The sequence below is a fragment of the Schistocerca piceifrons genome, chromosome 6 (genome assembly GCF_021461385.2).
Source record: "Schistocerca piceifrons isolate TAMUIC-IGC-003096 chromosome 6, iqSchPice1.1, whole genome shotgun sequence".
NCBI classification, from domain to species: domain Eukaryota; kingdom Metazoa; phylum Arthropoda; class Insecta; order Orthoptera; family Acrididae; genus Schistocerca; species Schistocerca piceifrons.
The window spans coordinates 567,592,744-567,611,799 of NC_060143.1; the positions used below are offsets into that span (position 1 = coordinate 567,592,744).

Here is a 19,056-nt window from a genome sequence, read left to right on the forward strand (position 1 = left end):
AAAGGCACAGATTATTGAAAAACACAAAGCCAGTTCACCGCTGATTGCAAAAAACTGCCACAAATTGTGAATTGATATTTCTGGTCTTTTGTTCTCTTAGTAAACTGAACAACTTCTGAGATTTTCCAATGAAATGCAGTCTTTGTGTTACATGTTCTTTTTACCCTTTCAACTTGTGTTACCTATCACACACTGCTCGTATTAGTATCATCAAGTTTCTTGAGGCATAGACAATATCATACACATCCTTCGTGACCCACAATTTAAAAATTATATGTATTTGTTTCAAATAATTATGTATCAAGAGAATTTTCTGTTAGGATTATATTCTTTAAATGGAATGTCAAGTGTCCTGGTCTGTTGAAGTTCTCTTAAGGGTCACAGTTCATGTTTTTCATTTAATTAACATTAGCTATAACATCGGATCAGAACATGGATATTTGGTTGCCTCATAGCTCATGTTTCCAAAAACCTTGATCATGTCTACACATAGGCAAATTTTAGTTAAAGAAATTCATTACGACTAATCACAAAAAGTCAGTTAGAGTGTCTTGTAACTTTATGCAGCAACTGTGAAAGCTTTCCTAAAATCAAGAAAAATGTGCTCTCTTACCATATGATCATCATCTAATGACAATCAATTTAGCTTTAGGAAAGGTGTAATGGATCTGGGAGATGTTATTTTTTTACCGTATTTGTCGATACTGAATTGAAAATGTTTTCTTATATTTTTGTCAGAATTTATTATAATTTGTCTTATTATATGTTAATTTACTTCTGTTTTTGAGAGTAAAAGCATATTGATTACTATTAGAAAATGTATCGAAGAATAGCAAAGAAACTGATTGTGTAAAATATCTTTGACGTTGGAGTAGTCTTTGACTATAGTCAGTCCGAGACGGAAGCTAACTCTTGGTGTGTGTTGATGGAAGAACAATGTGAAGGTCGCCGTCATAAATAATTTTGAATTATGTTAACTATTATTTTTGTATTATCTGAAAAGAAGAAACTACATTGGAAGAAACTGTATTTGAAACACCAAAATGAGAGAAACACGCTGAACCACGTCATTTTCTGCAGCCGACAACGATGCATTGTGGAATCATACTTAGACAACTGAAGCCAAGACTTATATTTGCTTGCAAACGTCTAATGGAAAAGGTACTGTCACGAAATATGGCAAATTTAAGTTTATAAAAAAAATAGTGACCATATTTTCAACTTGTGTAATAGCCGGGAAGCCATATTTCAAAGGTCAAGGCACCAGACAGGTCGTCCTGGCAACAACGAAAGTAAAAGGAAGGTTCAAGAGTAGGGATTTAAATTCCAGCCGAGAAAATATCGACGATAAGATTTTCCAATAACACTGGTATTCTCAGTGAAGGTGAAGAAAAATCACAAGATCTGTTGAATGAACTGAACAGTCTAATAAACACAGAATACAGATTGAGCAAGCTGAGGAAAGACAAAAGTAATGAGAAGTAGCAGAAATGAGAATAGTAAGAAACTTAACGTGAAAATTGGAGATGATTAAGTTAATGGAGTTAAGGAATTCTGCTACCTTGGAAGCAAAATAACTTATAAATGACAAAACAAAGAGGACATAAAATCAGACTAGCCCAGGCAAAGAGGGCATTCATGGCCAAAAGAAGTCTAGTAGTATCAAACATAGGCCTTAATTTTAGGGAGAAAACTCTGAGAATGTATAATTGGAGGGCAGTGCTGTTTGGTAATGAATAACGGGCTGTGGGAAAACAGGAACAGATGAGAACTGAAGCGTCTAAGATGTGCTGCTACAGAAGAACATTGAAAATTAGGAGGGCCGAGGAAGTCCTCCACAGAATCAGTGAATAACCCCAGCATATGGAGTAGACTGGCAGGAAAAAAGGGCAGGATGGTAGGACATACATTCAGAGATCAGGTAACAACTTCCACAGTAGTAGAGGGCGCCGTAGAGGATACAAATTGTAGATGAAGACACAGACTGGAATACAAACAACAAATAACTGAAAGTGTAGATTGAAAATGCTACTATGAGATGAAGAGGTTGGCACATGGGGGGAATTTGTGGTGGGTGATGTCAGACCAGTCAGTAGGGGTGGGGGGTGGAAATTGCACTCTCCTTGAGCACAGGGGGATCAATGAACAAGTGAAACTCAATTCCAACCCACAAAAGATTTTTTCATATTTAAATAAGCCAATGACAAAGAAGGCAGTCTAACACAATAAGAAGTTTCCATTTTATTTTTATAATTAAACTCCTCTGCAACAAAACAGCTAGCAATCCGTTTTCTACATGGATATCACTAACCAATTCAGAAAAAAATATTACAAGAAGTCCAAAAATGTAAACTATGAAGTGAAAATACAGAAAATTTCTTAAAAGTACTTACACTATATATATCTTGTGTATTTCTTGACCGTTAAAACCAATGACTACACTGACAAGAGCAATATCAATTATTTGTAAAACTTAATACCTGCTCAGAGGCTTCATCTTTAGTGTCTGGATAAATTCAGTATCATAATTGAGTAGCTTCAGTTTGTCATGAAGATCTTCCATGACAATAAATGGCATGAATGCAAGACCTGGCCCCACATCTTGTTTCTCTGGAGTACGCAGCACGTGATCATCATCATCCTCCATATTTTGGTGTACCTGCACAACAAAATGACACTACATGAACACAGAACAAAGTACTACTTATTCTTGTGAGACCCATTAAAAGGAGTATGGTATGTTCATGATTACAAGAAATACTGACATCAAACATTAAACAATGGAAAATCTGGGATGGAATATCAACAATACAAATCAGGACAGACTGCTACTTACATAAAGAGGAGACATTCAAAAGTTAACAGAACTGGAGTAGGTGGCACCAACCCATCCCACTACCACTTACTCCAGTTCTGTCACAGACATTACCTACCCCATCGAAGGCAAGGCCATCTGGGAAGGCAGCCATGTGGTTTACCAACTTACCTACAGTCACTTTGTGGCATTCTAAAAGGACATGACAACTATAAGCTCTGCATGTGCACGAATGGCCACTGTCAACAAGTGTCCAGGGACAATCACTGTGCAGAATTCTTAAAGTACACGATAACTATAAGCTGTCCGTGGGCACGAATGGGCACTGCCAACAAGTGTCCAGGGACAGCTGGACCACCCAGTTGCTGAGCATACAGACAAAATACCGTGTACTTGACTTCCACGACTGCGTCACACCCTGTGCCATCTGGCTTCTTCCCACCAACACTACCTTTTTCTGAATAATGCAGGTTGGAACTCTTCCTGCAACATATCCTTAACTGTTGCAACCCCCTGACCTCAATCTCTGCTAGTCCTCCTCCTCCATCTGCCTCTATCCCCAGCACTGCTTCCAGTGCAGCCTCACACATGCCTTCTATTACCCTAACACACCTGCATAGTACTTTCCCCTTATCTGCTTGTCTCCTCTTCCTTTTTTCCCCTAAGCACAGCCTTCCAATGCCACACCTAACAGCACACCATCCTGTTCTCACCATGTACCTACAATTGTTGATATTAACCATTAATGGTTAACATGTGCTGTTAATTAGGTTTCGGTATCAATATATGTTCGAAAGTCAGTCGCTGATCAACCCAGGAAGACCATAATGCAGTACAAATTTAGTAATAGGAGGGAAATTTGCTAGTTATTAGACTCAAATGAATGTAACAACAAGCAAAGCTTCACATTCTGACCCAGATGGGACAACTGGGATAAACTTAGGACAGGGTCATCCTCTGCCACCGGTGGCACTTGATGCGGTATGGAAGGTTGTGGTGTCAGTACACTACAGTCCTGGCCATTGTTGGCTTTCCTGACCTTGGAGCTTTTACTTCTCACTCAAGTAGCCTCTCTATTGGCCTTACGAGACTGAGTGCACCCCATTCCAGTTGTCCCACTGAGCAAAACTCGCCTGCTGCACAGGGAATCAAATCCATATCCTCTGCACAGCAGCTGGACAGGTGGAACACTGAGCTACAGGGGTGGACCATTGAACATTTTTTCATAATTTTCTTTTCAACTGCTAACACACATTATACTCTTTTAAATCTTTGTACCCTGTTTTGTATAACATGCAGATTTTATTATCATTATCTATTCATTATGTGAACAGATTATTTTCATCTATGAAGTAAGAGGCTCAATCTAGCGTAACTACCACGATTCTTTTCTTTTTCAAAAGCAATTTTCAGCCAGACTGCTAATATTATTTGAGTGCTGAGTGTTGTTTAACGAAGAGTTATATGGCTACAGAATTAATTCCTTTCAGAGTCAATAATGAAGTTATTCCATTCTTTTCCACTACTGGCTTTAAGAATGAGAACATTTCTGTCACTTTCAAACTGCAATGAGTTAATATAAAATATTCGAAGGATGTGATTATGCCCACTGTCATTTTGAGAGGCCTGAACATAATGAACACAGGCGAACACCATGTATTGTTCTTGCTATGAATTCTGTACAAGAAATCCTTTATTTAAAAAAAAATAATAAAAAAAAGTTTTGTGAATGAAAATAGGCTACATAATTTAATCTACTGCTTCATTTACCTCCAGCACAGGCAGTGACATGGAAATCTCAATCTCAATCAATCTCTCTCTCTCTCTCTCTCACACACAGACACACACACACAGACACACAGTCATATTTTATGTAACCATCAGTTTGTGTTGTTGTTGTTGTTTTGGTCTTCAGTCCTGAGACTGGTTTGATGCATCTCTCCATATCATACAGTAAAACTGCATGCCCTCGGGAAAAATTACGGCCGTAGTTTCCCCTTGCTTTCAGTCGTTTGCAGTACCAGCACAGCAAGGCCATTTTGGTTTGTGTTATAAGGCCAGGTCAGTCAATCATACAGACTGTTGCCCCTGCAACTACTGAAAAGGCTGCTGCCCTTCTTCAGGAATCACACGGGCCTCTCAACAGATACCCCTCCATTGTGGTTGCACCTATGGCAAGGTCCATGGTTTGTATATGAAGCCAAAAATTTATGACTCATTCTTTTGCACAGCCATCTGCGAAACATATAACACTGGAATTTACCATGGTAGCAGTAACAGTTTTTATGTTAAGTTTAGCACTTAATCAGGTTCGATTCCAAATGGTACAGATGTGCTCAGCAACTGTGTTTATTGAAGGTTGTGAAAATGTATAGCAAGCAGTCTCTAATACTCTATTTATGATAGGTCTCGATTTCAACCACTGTATGTCTATCATCAGTGCAGTAAGATGCAAGTCGAATAATTTTTTTGCTTGTCAATTCAGATAGCCCCTGCTAGACCATCGATGGCAATATTTCACTCCACACAGCGTTAAGCGAAATACTGACATGGATAGACCAGCAGGAGCTGTTTGTATGGACAAGTAAAAATGATGATTTGATTTGCATCCCTGACATGGGGTTCTGCATGATTTTTCCATAACTCTCCCCTTTCCTAAACCTTTCTAGTCTTTTTCTTTCATCCCTCTTCCTTTCCCTTCAACCCTTCTGCCAGAACAAGGAGCCACTAGCTCTGAAAGTTTGTGTATTTCTATATGCTTTATGTATGTTTTCTCCTGCCTCCATTTATTGAGTAGATTATTTATTTGTTAAAGTATATTAAAAAATTGGTATGAGAAGTGTTGAAGTTTTTAAATTTTCTAATCAGCATTCAGCCTTGGTTTCTAGTCAGCCTTGGTTACCATGGTTGCATGGAACGTGATAAATAAATAAATATTTTATTTTTGTAATTTAGTAATGATGACATGCAAGTTGGAATTTAAGGTAATTATCAGGTAGTACCAATGCGCAATGAGACAAAATACTGAAATCAAGAGGAAGGATGATGAATGTTTGATGTTCCCTGGGGCTGTAAATAATGTGAAAGTGGATACAACAAGAGGTAGGTCAGTTGAGAAAGAATGAATACCCCTAAAAAAGTGATCACAGAAATCAGACAGTATCTGAAGAACCTGTGGGAAACAGAAGACATACTTCAATTAGCCAATGAAAGAAAGAAATGCAAAAAAGTTCATAGTAAGAAGGGAGTACCGCAATATAAGTCACCTATATATGAATTACGTTGGAAGTGCAAGGAAGCTAAAGTAAAATGACTGCAGGAAAAATGTGGATAAACCAAAAAGAAAATGGTCATCAGAAGGACTTATTCAGCATATATGAAACTAAAAGAAAAGGTGTCAACATTAAAAGCAAGAAATTCCACTTTTGAATACCAAGGAGGGAGCAGATAGGTGGAAAGAGTACAATGAGGGGAGGGAGGATCAGTCTTGTAATGTTACAGATGAAAAAATGGGTATTGATTTGGAAGACAACCCCCCATGAATTACAAACCTTGCCGAAGTGGGATGGTCGCATACCTCAACGATACATAACATAGGGATATCCACAGAGGGGCCAGACTTACTCATAGTTCCTGAAGATGAGCAACAGCCTTTTCAGCAGCTGCAGTGGCAACAGTCTAAATGAATGGCTGATTTGGTCTAGTAAGTTTAGTCAACATGGCCTTGTTATGGTGGTACTGCAAACAGTTGAAAGTAAGGAGAAACTGTAGTCGTTATTCTTTTTTACAAGGGTGTGCAGCTTTATTGTATGACTTAAGATGATGCAATCCTCTTTTCTAAACTATTTCAGAGGTACAATAATCCCCCATTCGTATCTCCAGGTGGGTACTACTCATGACAAAAACAAAACCGGCATTCTAGAGATTGGAGCATGGAATGTTAGATCCATTTATAGGGAAGGAAAGTTAGAGAATTTAAAAAAGAGAAACGGACAGATTTAAGACAGACATAGTGGGAAACAGTGGAGCTGAAGAAGCAGGAAGAACAGGACTTCTGGTAACATGAGTACAGAATTATAAATACAAAATCTAATAGGGGTAATACAGGAGTAGGCCTAATGATGACTAACAAAACAGAACCATGTTTGAGCTACCACAAAGAGCGTTGTTGTTGTTGTGGTCTTCAGTCCTGAGACTGATTTGATGCAGCTCTCCGTGCTACTCTATCCTGTGCAAGCTTCTTCATCTCCCAGTACCTACTGCAACCTACATCCTTCTGAATCTGCTTAGTGTATTCATCTCTTGGTCTCCCTCTACGATTTTTACCCTCCACGCTGCCCTCCAATACTAAATACTAAATTGGTGATCCCTTGATGCCTCAGAAAATGTCCTACCAACCAATCCCTTCTTCTGGTCAAGTTGTGCCACAAACTTCTCTTCTCCCCAATCTTATTCAATACTTCCTCATTAGTTATGTGATCTACCCATCTAATCTTCAGCATCTTCTTCTGTAGGACCACATTTCGAAAGCTTCTATTCCCTTCTTGTCCAAACTATTTATCGTCCATGTTTCACTTCCATACATGGCTACACTCCATACAAATACTTTCAGAAATGACTTCCTGACACTTAAATCTATACTCGATGTTAACAAAGTTCTCTTCTTCAGAAACGCTTTCCTTCCCATTGCCAGTCTACATTTTATATCGTCTCTACTTCGACCATCATCAGTTATTTTGCTCCCCAAATAGCAAAACTCCTTTACTACTTTAAGTGTCTCATTTCCTAATCTAATTCCCTCAGCATCACCCGACTTAATTCAATTACATTCCATTACCCTCGTTTTGCTTTTGTTGAAGTTCATCTTATATCCTACTTTCAAGACATTATCCATTCTGTTCAACTGCTCTTCCAAGTCCTTTGCTGTCTCTGACAGAATTACAATGTCATCGGCGAACCTCAAAGTTTTTATTTCTTCTCCATGGATTTTAATACCTACTCCGAACTTTTCTTTTGTTTCCTTCACTGCTTGCTCAATATACAGATTGAATAACATTGAGGAGAGACTACAACCCTGTCTCACTCCCTTCCCAACCACTGCTTCCCTTTCATGTCCCTCGACTCTTATAACTGCCATCTGGTTTCTGTACAAATTGTAAATAGCCTTTCGCTCCCTGTATTTTACCCCTGCCACCTTCAGAATTTGAAAGAGAGTATACCAGTCAACATTGTCAAAAGCTTTCTCTAAGTCTACAAATGCTAGAAATGTAGGTTTGCCCTTCCTTAATCTAGCTTCTAAGATAAGTCGTAGGGTCAGTATTACCTCATGTGTTCCAACATTTCTACGGAATCCAAACTGATCTTTCCCGAGGTCGGCTTCTACTAGTTTTTCCATTCGTCTGCAAAGAATTTGCGTTAGTATTTTGCAGCTGTGACTTATTAAACTGATAGTTCGGTAATTTTCACATCTGTCAACACCTGCTTTCTTTGGGATTGGAATTATTATGTTCTACTTGACGTCTGAGGCTATTTCGCCTGTTTCATACATCTTGCTCACCAGATGGTAGAGTTTTGTCAGGACTGGCTCTCCCAAGGCCGTCAGTAGTTCCAATGGAATGTTGTCTACTCCGGGGGCCTTGTTTCGACTCAAGTCTTTCAGCGCTCTGTCAAACTCTTCACACAGTATCGTGTCTCCCATTTCATCTTCATCTACATCCTCTTCCATTTCCATAATATTGTCTTCAAGTACATCGCCCTTGTATAGACCCTCTATATACTCATTCTACCCTTTTGCTTTCCCTTCTTCGCTTAGAATTGGGTTTCCATCTGAGCTCTTGATGTTCATACAAGTGGTTCTCTTTTCTCCAAAGGTCCCTTTAATTTTCCTGTAGGCAGTATCTATCCTATCCCTTGTGAGATAAGCCTCTACATCCTTACATTTGTCCTCTAGCCATCTCTGCTTAGCCATTTTGCACTTCCTGTCGATCTCATTTTTGAGACGTTTGTATTCCTTTTCGCCTGCTTCATTTACTGCATTTTTATATTTTCTCCATTCATCAATTAAATTCAATATTTCTTCTGTTACCCAAGGATTTCTACTAGCCCTTGTCTTTTTACCTACTTGATCCTCTGCTGCATTCACTACTTCATCCCTCAGAGCTACCCATTCTTCTTCTACTGTATTTCTTTCCCCATTCCTGTCAATTGTTCCCTTATGCTCTCCCTGAAACTCTGTACAACCTCTGGTTTAGTCAGTTTATCCAGGTCCCATCTCCTTAAATTCCCACCTTTTTGCAGTTTCTTTAGTTTTAATCTACAGTTCATAATCAATAGATTATGGTCAGAGTCCACATCGGCCCTGGAAATGTCTTACAATTTAAAACCTGGTTCCTAAATCTCTGTCTTACCATTTTATAATCTATCTGATACCTTCTAGTATCTCCAGGATTCTTCCATGTATAAAACCTTCTTTTATGATTCTTGAACCAAGTGTTAGCTATGATTAAGATGTGCTCTGTGCAAAATTCTACCAGGTGGCTTCCTCTTTCATTTCTCTCCCCCAATCTATATTCACCCACTATGTTTCCTTCTCTCTCTTTTCCTGCTCTCGAATTCCAGTCACCCATGACTATTAAATTTTCGTCTCCCTTCAGTACCTGAATAATTTCTTTTATCGCATCATACATTTCATCAATTTCTTCATCATCGGCAGAGCTAGTTGGCAAATACACTTGTACTACTGTAGTAGGCATGGGCTTCGTGTCTATCTTGGCCACAATAATGCGTTCACTATGCTGTTGGTAGTAGCTTACCCGCACTCCTATTTTTTATTCATTATTAAACCTACTCCTGCATTACCCCTATTTGATTTTGTGTTTATAACTCTGTAGTCACCTGACCAGAAGTCTTGTTCCTCCTGTCACTGAACTTCACAAATTCCCACTATTTCTAACTTTAACCTATCCATTTCCCTTTTAAATTTTCTAACCTACCTGACCGATTAAGGGATCTGACATTCCACGCTCCAATCCATAGAACGCCAGTTTTCTTTCTCTTGATAACGACATCCTCTTGAGTAGTCCCCGCCCGGAGATCCGAATGGGGGACTATTTTACCTCCGGAATATTTTACCCAAGAGGACGCAATCATCATCATTTAATCATACAGTAAAGCCGCATGCCCTCTGGAAAAATTACAGCCGTAGTTTCCCCTTGCTTTCAGCCATTCACAGTAGCAGCACAGCCAGGCCGTTTTGGTTATTGTTAAAAGGCCAGATCAGTCAATCATCCAGACTGTTGCCCTTGCAACTACTGAAAAGGCTGCTGCCCCTCTTCAGGAACCACACGTTTGTCTGGCCTCTCAACAGATACCCCTCCGTTGTGGTTACACCTACGGTACGGCTATCTGTATCGCTGAGGCACGCAAGAGCATAGTGAATGCATTATCGTCACCAAGAGAGACGTGAAGCAAACACGCACGGAGACACAAAGCAAACACCCACCACAAAGTAGAAATGTATGCTTGAAAAAATATTGTGATGAGATAAAGAAGTTATACAGACAGTTAAAGGAGACAAAAATTCAGTTGTGGCAGGTGACTAGAATTTGGTGGTAGAAAAAGGAAAAATATTAGAAGAATTTTTGCATAGAGGCAAACCAATATTTATAGTGTTTCTAGATTTATAAAAAAAATTGGCAATGTTGACTGGTGTACACCATTTAAAACTCTGAAGGTGGCAGGGATACAATAAAAAGGAAAGAATGGCTGTCTGCAACTTGTACACAAGCTAAACTACAGTTACAAGAGTCAAAGGACATGAAAGGGAAGCAGAAGTATAAAAGGGAGTGAAACAGGGTTGTAGCTTGCCCTCTATGTTACTCAATCTATACAGTGAGCAGGCACTAAAGAAAACCAAGGGGAAATTTGGAAAGGGAGTTCAGAAGAAATAAAAACAATTTGGTTTGCCAATGACATTGTAATTTTCTCAGCTACAACAAAGGGCTTGGAAGAGCAGTTTCAATAAAATCAGGCAATGCAGAGGGAGTCTCATTACGAAATGAGACACTAAACTTAGTAATCGATAAGTTTTATTACGCGGGCAGCAAAATAACTACTGACGTCCAAAGTAGAGAAGATATAAAATGCACATTGGTAACAGCAAGAAAAGCATCTCTGAAAAAAGAGGAATTCGTTAACATCCCTTATAAATAGAAGTATTAGGGAAAAAAAAGAGGTTTGGAATGTAGTCTTGTATGGAAGTGAAACTGGACAATAGTCAATTCAAACAAGAAGAAGACAGAAACTTTTGAAATGTGATGCTATGTAATAACGTTGAAGATTAATTGGATCGATTGAATAACAAATAAGAAGAAAAAGAATTGAGTTGGGGGGAAAAATGAAACTTGTGGCACATTTGGTTAAAAGAAGGAATCAATGGACAGGACACATCCAGAAGCGTCAAGGAATTGTCAGTTTGGTAAAGGAAGAAGTGTGAGGGTTAAAAATTGTAGACATGTAGAGGGAGACCAGGCTTGCACAGGATATACTAGTGTGGAGAGCTGCATCAAACCAGTCTTTGGACTGAAAACTACAACAAAAACAAGCGGGATCCAATATTGGAATCAGAGTTTCACAGAGCTTTGGAAGACATGTGATCAAACAATGCAGAAGGGATAGATAACAAATCACTCTAATTTCTAAAGCCACTGTGGGAAGTGGTAACCAAACAATTATTCAAGTTAGTGTGTAGAATAAGGGAGATTGGAGATATGCCAGCTGACTTTCAGAGAAATACTGTATCTTCAATACAATTCCAAAAATAAGCAAGGCCCTAAAATGAGTGACTGTTGCATAATCAGCTTAAAATTCATGCATCCACGTTGCTGACAAGAATAATGTACAGCAGAATGGAAAATAAAATTGAAGATCTCTTAAATGACAATTGGTTTGGCTTTAGGGAAGATAGAAGCACAAAAAACCCAGCCCTGACATTGTGCTTGGGGACGGAAACAAAACTTTAAAAAAATCTAGACACCTGTGCAGGATTTGGCGACCTACAAAACACATTCAACAATGTAAAATGGTGCAGGATGTTTGAAACCACCAGATAAATAAATACTTTCAGAGGGATAAGACGGGTAATATACAAGAGCTTCAGGAACCCAGAGAGAGAGAGATAAAAATGTAAGACCAAGAGAGAAGTGCTCAGATTTTACTACTCCTCCAGTTAACCTGTATACTGAAGGCGAGATGAAGGAAACAAAAGAAAATTTTGGCAGTGGGATTAAAATTCAGGGTGGAAGGATATAAGTGATACAATGCACAGATGACAATCTCATCCACTTGAAAGTGAGGAAGTATTACAGGATCTTCAGATAACAGTTTACTGAACACAGAGTATGATTGGAGAATGAACCAAAGAAAGACAAAAAGTGTTCGTTAGTTGTGGAAATAAAATTAGCAACAAACTTGACATCAAGATTGGGGACCACATATAAGTTGAATTAAAGGAATTCTGCTATCTTTGGAAGGGACGTAATAGATTATGGATTAAGTAAGAGCACATAAGAAGCATATCAGCACAGCAAAAGAGAGCATTCCTGGGAAAAGAAGTCTAATAGTATCAAACATACAGTTATATTCTAGAAAATTTCTGAGTCTGTAATAAAAGCTTCTTGGATTTCCAGCCATGTCAAGTGATTCAAATCCCATGAGCTTCTGACTGAGCTTTCCTTGGCCACTGTCAATGGTAACTGTCATAAGCTTGTGAGATTTTTAACCACCTGACTCAGCTGGAAACCCGAGAAGATTTTATTAATTCATATCGCCACGGGACCATACATCCATACTATGTGAAACTGTACTTCTACGGTAGTGCATTGTCTGGAAGTTAATCATGGACAGTGGGAAAAACCGAAAAAGTAAGAGAACTGAAATGTTTGAGAAGTGCTGTTATGGAAGAATACTGAAATTCAAGTGAATTGATAACGACAGAAATGAGGAGGTTCTCAACAGAATCAGCAAGAGAAGGAACATGTGGGAAATACCAAGGAAAAGAAGTGGTAGAGGGTAGGACTAGTGTTACTGTGCTGTGTGGGCCTGTTTTGATCTCAATAGTTTCCACTCACTATTAGCCTCTCTGGTTGCAATAGCTTCTCGAGCGGTTTGTTCCCTGCAGAGCACAGATCTGTGGGCCAATATTTAACTGCTGTCAAGGCCAGGAGGCGCTCTCAAAGTGATGGGCGGCTGAGAAGTGTGTTTGACAGTTGCTGGAGAAAGGGTTGTGATGTCGTGTCTGACAGCATCCTTCGCCCGCTGCAAAAAGTTGCATTTTTGGTCACTGCACATTTGGTTGGGGCCGTGAAGACTGCTCATTGAAAAAGCTATCTCTGCGCAATACACAGAACCCCAAATGTTCTTGACATTTTTTTAATTTCATTCAGTCATTTCTGAAAGTCATGTAATACCCACCAACAGTTCTTGGAAATTAATTTTATTAATTCCAGGGGTAGCTGCTCAGATTGTCTTGCATGTTTTAATAAATTGGTTTCTGTTTTTCATACATATGTTAATAAATTTGTGGCCCAGTATCCTTCCAGTCAACACCAACTCTCTTTCACATTGCTGTTACAACATCATGGAATAACGGAGGGACCGAGCGAGGTGACGCAGTGGTTAGACACTAGACTCGCATTTGGGAGGACAACGGTTCAATCCCGCATCCGACTAACCTGATTTAGGTTTTCCCTGATTTCCCTAAATCGCTCTAGGTAAATGCTGGGATGGTTCCTTTGAAAGGGACGGCCGACTTCCTTCCCCATCCTTCCCTAATACGATGAGACCGATGACCTCGCGGTCTCATCTCCTTCCCCAAACAACACAACGCAATAACGGAGGGAGCCACAGAGGGTGAAAATTGTAAGCGTAGATAGTGGTTGGAGTACATTCACCAAATAAAGTGAGGACACTGTGCAAAAAAGTCCTACTCTGCAATAAAGAAATTGATTCTAAGACAAGATCATGGACGGGTGCTGCATCAAACCAATCAGAATAAAAGACAATAATGTAATCAACAGATATCTACTTAATACAAGAGTTCACGATGGGAGGAACCCCCCAATGTATACAGCCACTGTAAAGAAACCGACCACTGCATAACAGATGTAAAACAAAGCATAGCATTACAATAGAAAGATGCTGCGTGAAACAGCTGTTAAGAGGACAATGTGTGCAGCCTCCAACAACTACAGTAGCAGAATATTATTGAGAGATCTCTCACAAAACCCAAAGAAATTCTGGTTATCCATAAAGCCTGTTTGTCTACACCTACATATATACAACAAAAGCCACCAAATGCTGCATGGTAGAGGATACCTTGTACCACTACAAGCCAGTTCCTTTCCTGTTTCACTCGCATAGAGAGCAAGGGAAAACAATTGTCTATACACCTTCATATGAGCACTAATTTCTCTTACCTTATCTTTACGGTTCTTACACAAAATGTATAAAGCTTCTACTGAACATGTAAATCCACAGCTTCAGGAATCACTCATGAGATGGGTAATGCCACACATGGCATGGTCCACATCTGAATGATTCCAGTAGGATGTTACTTGTATAACTAATTTCTAGAAGCAGAACACTTTCTGCCCAGTCTTTGTGATTTACGATACTTTCAACCAGGCTTTGTTTAGATCATTGTTTCACAACCTGTGGTTTGCAAATCCATAGGGGGTTCGCAAAATATTTCGAAGAGTTCGCCAAAACTCCTTTCCATAATGGTGGGTTTTGAGGTTAGGCCTATTACTGTTTTGTTCGTTTCTATTGCGTTAATAATAATAATAATAATACTTTAAAATTAATTGACCCAATAATGGTCCTTGTTACATACATGTGACATTGTAAATTTATCACATTATTTTCACAATAAATTAATATTTACCACAAATGCCTGATTTACAGTTATGTTACAACATTAGGGATGCATTTGATTTTGCTACAGGGGAAATTTGGTCTTCTAAATTCTTTGTGTTCTAACAATACTAACAACACTACCGCAACCCCCCAAAGGAACAGTTACATGGTGGTCTGGCCTTTGATTTTCAACAACAGCCTACTTCTTCTTTCCTTGTGGCAAATACAGTAAGTTAGCATCTGGGTATCAGAACCATTCCCATTCTCACTAAGTGGATAACTGGTTGAAAAGTGAAAGTTGGAAAGGGGAACAGGATTTAACAAAATTGCAAGTTACATGTTGTGTCAATGTGTGAGAAGAAAAGAAAGTAAAATGATAATTAGATTAAGTCTGAAGTAACAACAAAAACTAAAGTTCCCTCCCATACAGCCTTGGCACCTGAGGCAAACAAATTTGTTTGGATGCAGACTCTTTACAGCAATATACCATCATTCTCACTCAGCCTTCACTGGACATAATTACCCCGCACATCATAGTTAAGAAAGCAGATTTCTTGGGCCATCACATCCAATCCTGGTACTGTTGATCCCGCTAAAAAATTACTTCAGAGCATTCCACTGGTGACTCAGTATTATCCTGGTCTGGAATGTGTTAATCAGCTACTTCAACAGGGCAATGACTTCCTAAAATCATGCCCTGAAATGAGACCAACTCTGTCTGAAATTTTGCCCACCACACTAAGAACAGTTTTCTGTCGCCCTCTCAACTCCACAATATTCTTGTCAGATCCTATGCTCCTTCTGCGCCCATCTCCCTACCCTATGGCTCCTACCCCTCTGACTATCCCCACTGCAAGACTTGCCTATGCACCCTCCTACCACCACCTATAGCAGCCCTGTAATTGGCAAAACATATACTATCAGAGAGAAACAACACACGTGATATACCAGCTGTTATGTAAACACTGTTCGGCCTTCTACATCGGCACGACTACCACCAAGTTATCTATTAGGATGAAGGGGCATAGGCAGAGGGTGTATACTGACAACTCGCAATATCCTGTTGCAGAGCACGCTCTACAACATGGCAATCATGACCTCAGCACCTGTTTCACCACACGTGCCATCAGGATTCTTCCCCCAGGCACCAGTTACTCAGAACTCTGCGGGTGGGAAGCAGCATTACAACATGCCCCTTGGTTCTCGCCACCCACCTGGCCTTAGTTTATGTTAATTTCTTCTGCCTCAGCATTTCTTCACAGTAACTACTCTTTTCGTCACTCTGTTTTAGTTTTTTACATCTTTCATTGCCTTACCTATCAATTTTTTACTGCCCCCTCCCATCTCTGTTACATGCAATGCACTTAGCTTTTCACTTTTATTAACCAATGCGTGATGTTTAAGCAGTAATCACTGTCTTGCATATTACCCTGTTTTCCACCTTTAAGCTCTCAGGTTTCAAAACTCATCCAATGCAGTCCCCAACAATCAGTCTTTCTTTTTCATCCCATGTGGTAAGTCTCCCCTGACCCACGGTTCTGGGTGGCTTTCCCAAAATATACCTCTTTCCCTAGACCTCTCCAGTCTTTTTCCTTCACCCCTCTTTCTTTCCCTTCAACCCTTCTGTCTGAAGGAGCCACTCTTTTATGTGTGTGTTCTGCAGCCTCTTGGATAGCAGATATTTTTATCTATGCAATTACATTATTTTATTAAAAATTGATCTTTTCCATATTTATATTAAACAATAACTAGAGTAGATTTAAACCCTTATGGGTTAAGTTAATTTAAGGTTATCAAATCTCTTGCTCAGAATTATCTTTCATGCATGTCTACTGTATGCATATTTGAAAATCAAATGTTCACCCAACTCAGACCACTTTTTGTGAGTCAGAAAAGATTGGGAACTGCTGATTTAGATCAAATGTTTCTGAAAGACAGAACTGCCGAAGAACTATAAAACACTTGCAACAATCAATGAAAAAAACAACAAATGGCAGCTCGGACAGTAAAAAATAATACATTTAACTTTTCCATCAAAACATAGTAAGTTTGTTCAATAAGAAAAATGAAAGTCTCATATCAGTACAGGATAATGAAAAATCTAAAGGTATTTTTCCAGCTTTGCTATGCAGAACAGAACATCATCTGGAAGTCACAGAGACTGAACAGTTGCACCTAGATGAGTATAGGTTAGCATCACATTACTGTTGGCATATGACATGAGGACAAGAAGAGAATAGAAGCTTTTGAAATGTGGTGCTACAGAAGAATGCTGAAGATTAGATGGGTAGATCACATAACTAATGAGGAAGTATTGAATAGGATTGGGGAGAAGAGAAGTTTGTGGCACAACTTGACCAGAAGAAGGGATCGGTTGGTAGGACATGTTCTGAGGCATCAAGGGATCACCAATTTAGTATTTGAGGGCAGCGTGGAGGGTAAAAATCATAGGGGGAGACCAAGAGATGAATACACTAAGCAGATTCAGAAGGATGTAGGTTGCAGTAGGTACTGGGAGATGAATAAGCTTGCACAGGATAGAGTAGCATGGAGAGCTGTATCAAACCAGTCTCAGGACTGAAGACCACAACAACAACAACAATGACATGAGGAAAGGGGGAGTGACTACATACAAAATAATAACACAGGCTATGGGTCCTGTGAGTATTGTATTGAACAGCTACTTGAGTGTAATTATCAGAGTTTCCCAGTGATCTGTTGACATCTTAGAGGTGTCAGGTATTCTGACTGATATCAACACCATTCTAGCAAGATATTTTGATAATGTGTCTTGTAATCTTCATCACGTGCTGCCTGGGACTGCTCAATGAGTGGGACAGGTTCGATAGTTACACCAATGACAGGTTCCAGATGTTCTGTCTGTGATCCACTCCTTATGTGTTTCCCTTTCAGTCCGCAGCGCCTGACCCTGGGCTGTTCCAGATGCTCTCTCTGCATTTCACTCCCACTAGAAACATTCTTAGGCATTCCCTTTTCGGCCAGGTTTGGCATGCTGAGCATCAGTTATCCTTCTTCAGACCTATGTGGTCATCTGCATGGTAGTGTTTCCTCTTCAGTCTAGAATGGATCTAGGTGTTCTCTTCGCAGTCCGCTCCCCCTAGAAGCGTCCGGCAATGTTCCACCTGATGCCTGGTGTGCCTGGCACTCTATGTCAAGTTTGTTTCCCCTGTCCAAAACCTCAGTTATTGTTTTTGTTGAGTTCTGCTGCTGCCCCTGTTAACTTTTCAGCAACTCCAGTGCAGGATACCAGGCTCTACTGAGCTGGTTCCCAGTGTCACAATTCATGAGGTTTTCTATCACATTTATCTCTAAATACTTTCTTATAACACTGTCCCAGTATCTGGGGTTCTGTGCCAGAATCCCTATTTCATTATAACTTAAGAAATGGTTGAGTTTAAGACAGTGCTCAGCAAGGGTTGATTTAGTTGCCTGTCTTAGTCGAGCTGAGGCATGGCACCTTATATCGCTCCTGTCTAGAGCCTGTGTATTGGGAGAATGACTCATGCGTGCAAAGTGACAGATGGTCTGAAGCGAGTTCAGTCAAGTATGTAGTTCTAATTTTCATCTGCTAGAGGACAGTAGTGCACAGAGACATTCAAGAAACCGGTCAAGAGAATGTTTTTGTGAATTGTTCTCTTTATTTCTTGAAGGCTTTTTTGTTCATTTATGTTTGTGCAGTTTTGTATATGCTTTTAGCAGCGTGAATGCGGTCTGAAGTAAATATGTAAATCACTGATCTACTAATGAATGTTGTACGACGAGAATTTTGTATCATAACATGTTAAGTAAGTTTATGGTAAAAGGAAAGCCAATTTGAGTGCAAAAGAAAATAGTTAACAACATAAAGTATAAATAAAATTTCAGAATGTTAACTATTTATTTTGGGAAAAAATTCAGTTCGAAAGTGTGTTATTTGTTGATTGGTTAGTCATGAAAAGCACGGACTAACGCGGAAGAATAATGTTTTTCTATTGGCCTTAAAGAAAACTGACCAATCAGAATGTGCTATTCCTCGCGTGTCTTTTTTCTTGGAAACAGAGAATGCTTACGGCAGTCGAGGTAGTTGGAGCCCAGCCTTTCAATGGTACGGTCGTGTGCAGTATGAGCTCCGAAGGAAGTTATAATTTGACAGTTTTAGTTGTGCTACATGTTTCAAAAGTGTTCTAAAGTGAAGGCATATTTGCTCCGGTTTGATATTTAGAAAGTATGGATATTTTAAGCAATTTTGTATGTGAGAAAATATAGTAATTACGCATGGTGTATTGAGCAGATCAGTGACTAAAAACTTGAGCGCATTAGACACTGAT

General features: G+C 39.4%; 1 protein-coding gene across 2 annotated transcripts in view; it reads right to left on the reverse strand.

Annotated features, from left to right (window-relative positions):
• LOC124803021 (intraflagellar transport protein 57 homolog) overlaps positions 1 to 19,056 on the reverse strand; it is a 181,596-nt gene that overhangs the window by 149,929 nt on the left and 12,611 nt on the right. For both annotated transcript variants that reach the window (XM_047264130.1, XM_047264128.1), the window contains exon 2: positions 2,481 to 2,659. In XM_047264130.1, the coding sequence (XP_047120086.1) occupies positions 2,481 to 2,647 (167 nt within the window). In that variant the 5' untranslated portion in view covers positions 2,648 to 2,659. The remainder of the gene's footprint in view (positions 1 to 2,480; positions 2,660 to 19,056) is intronic.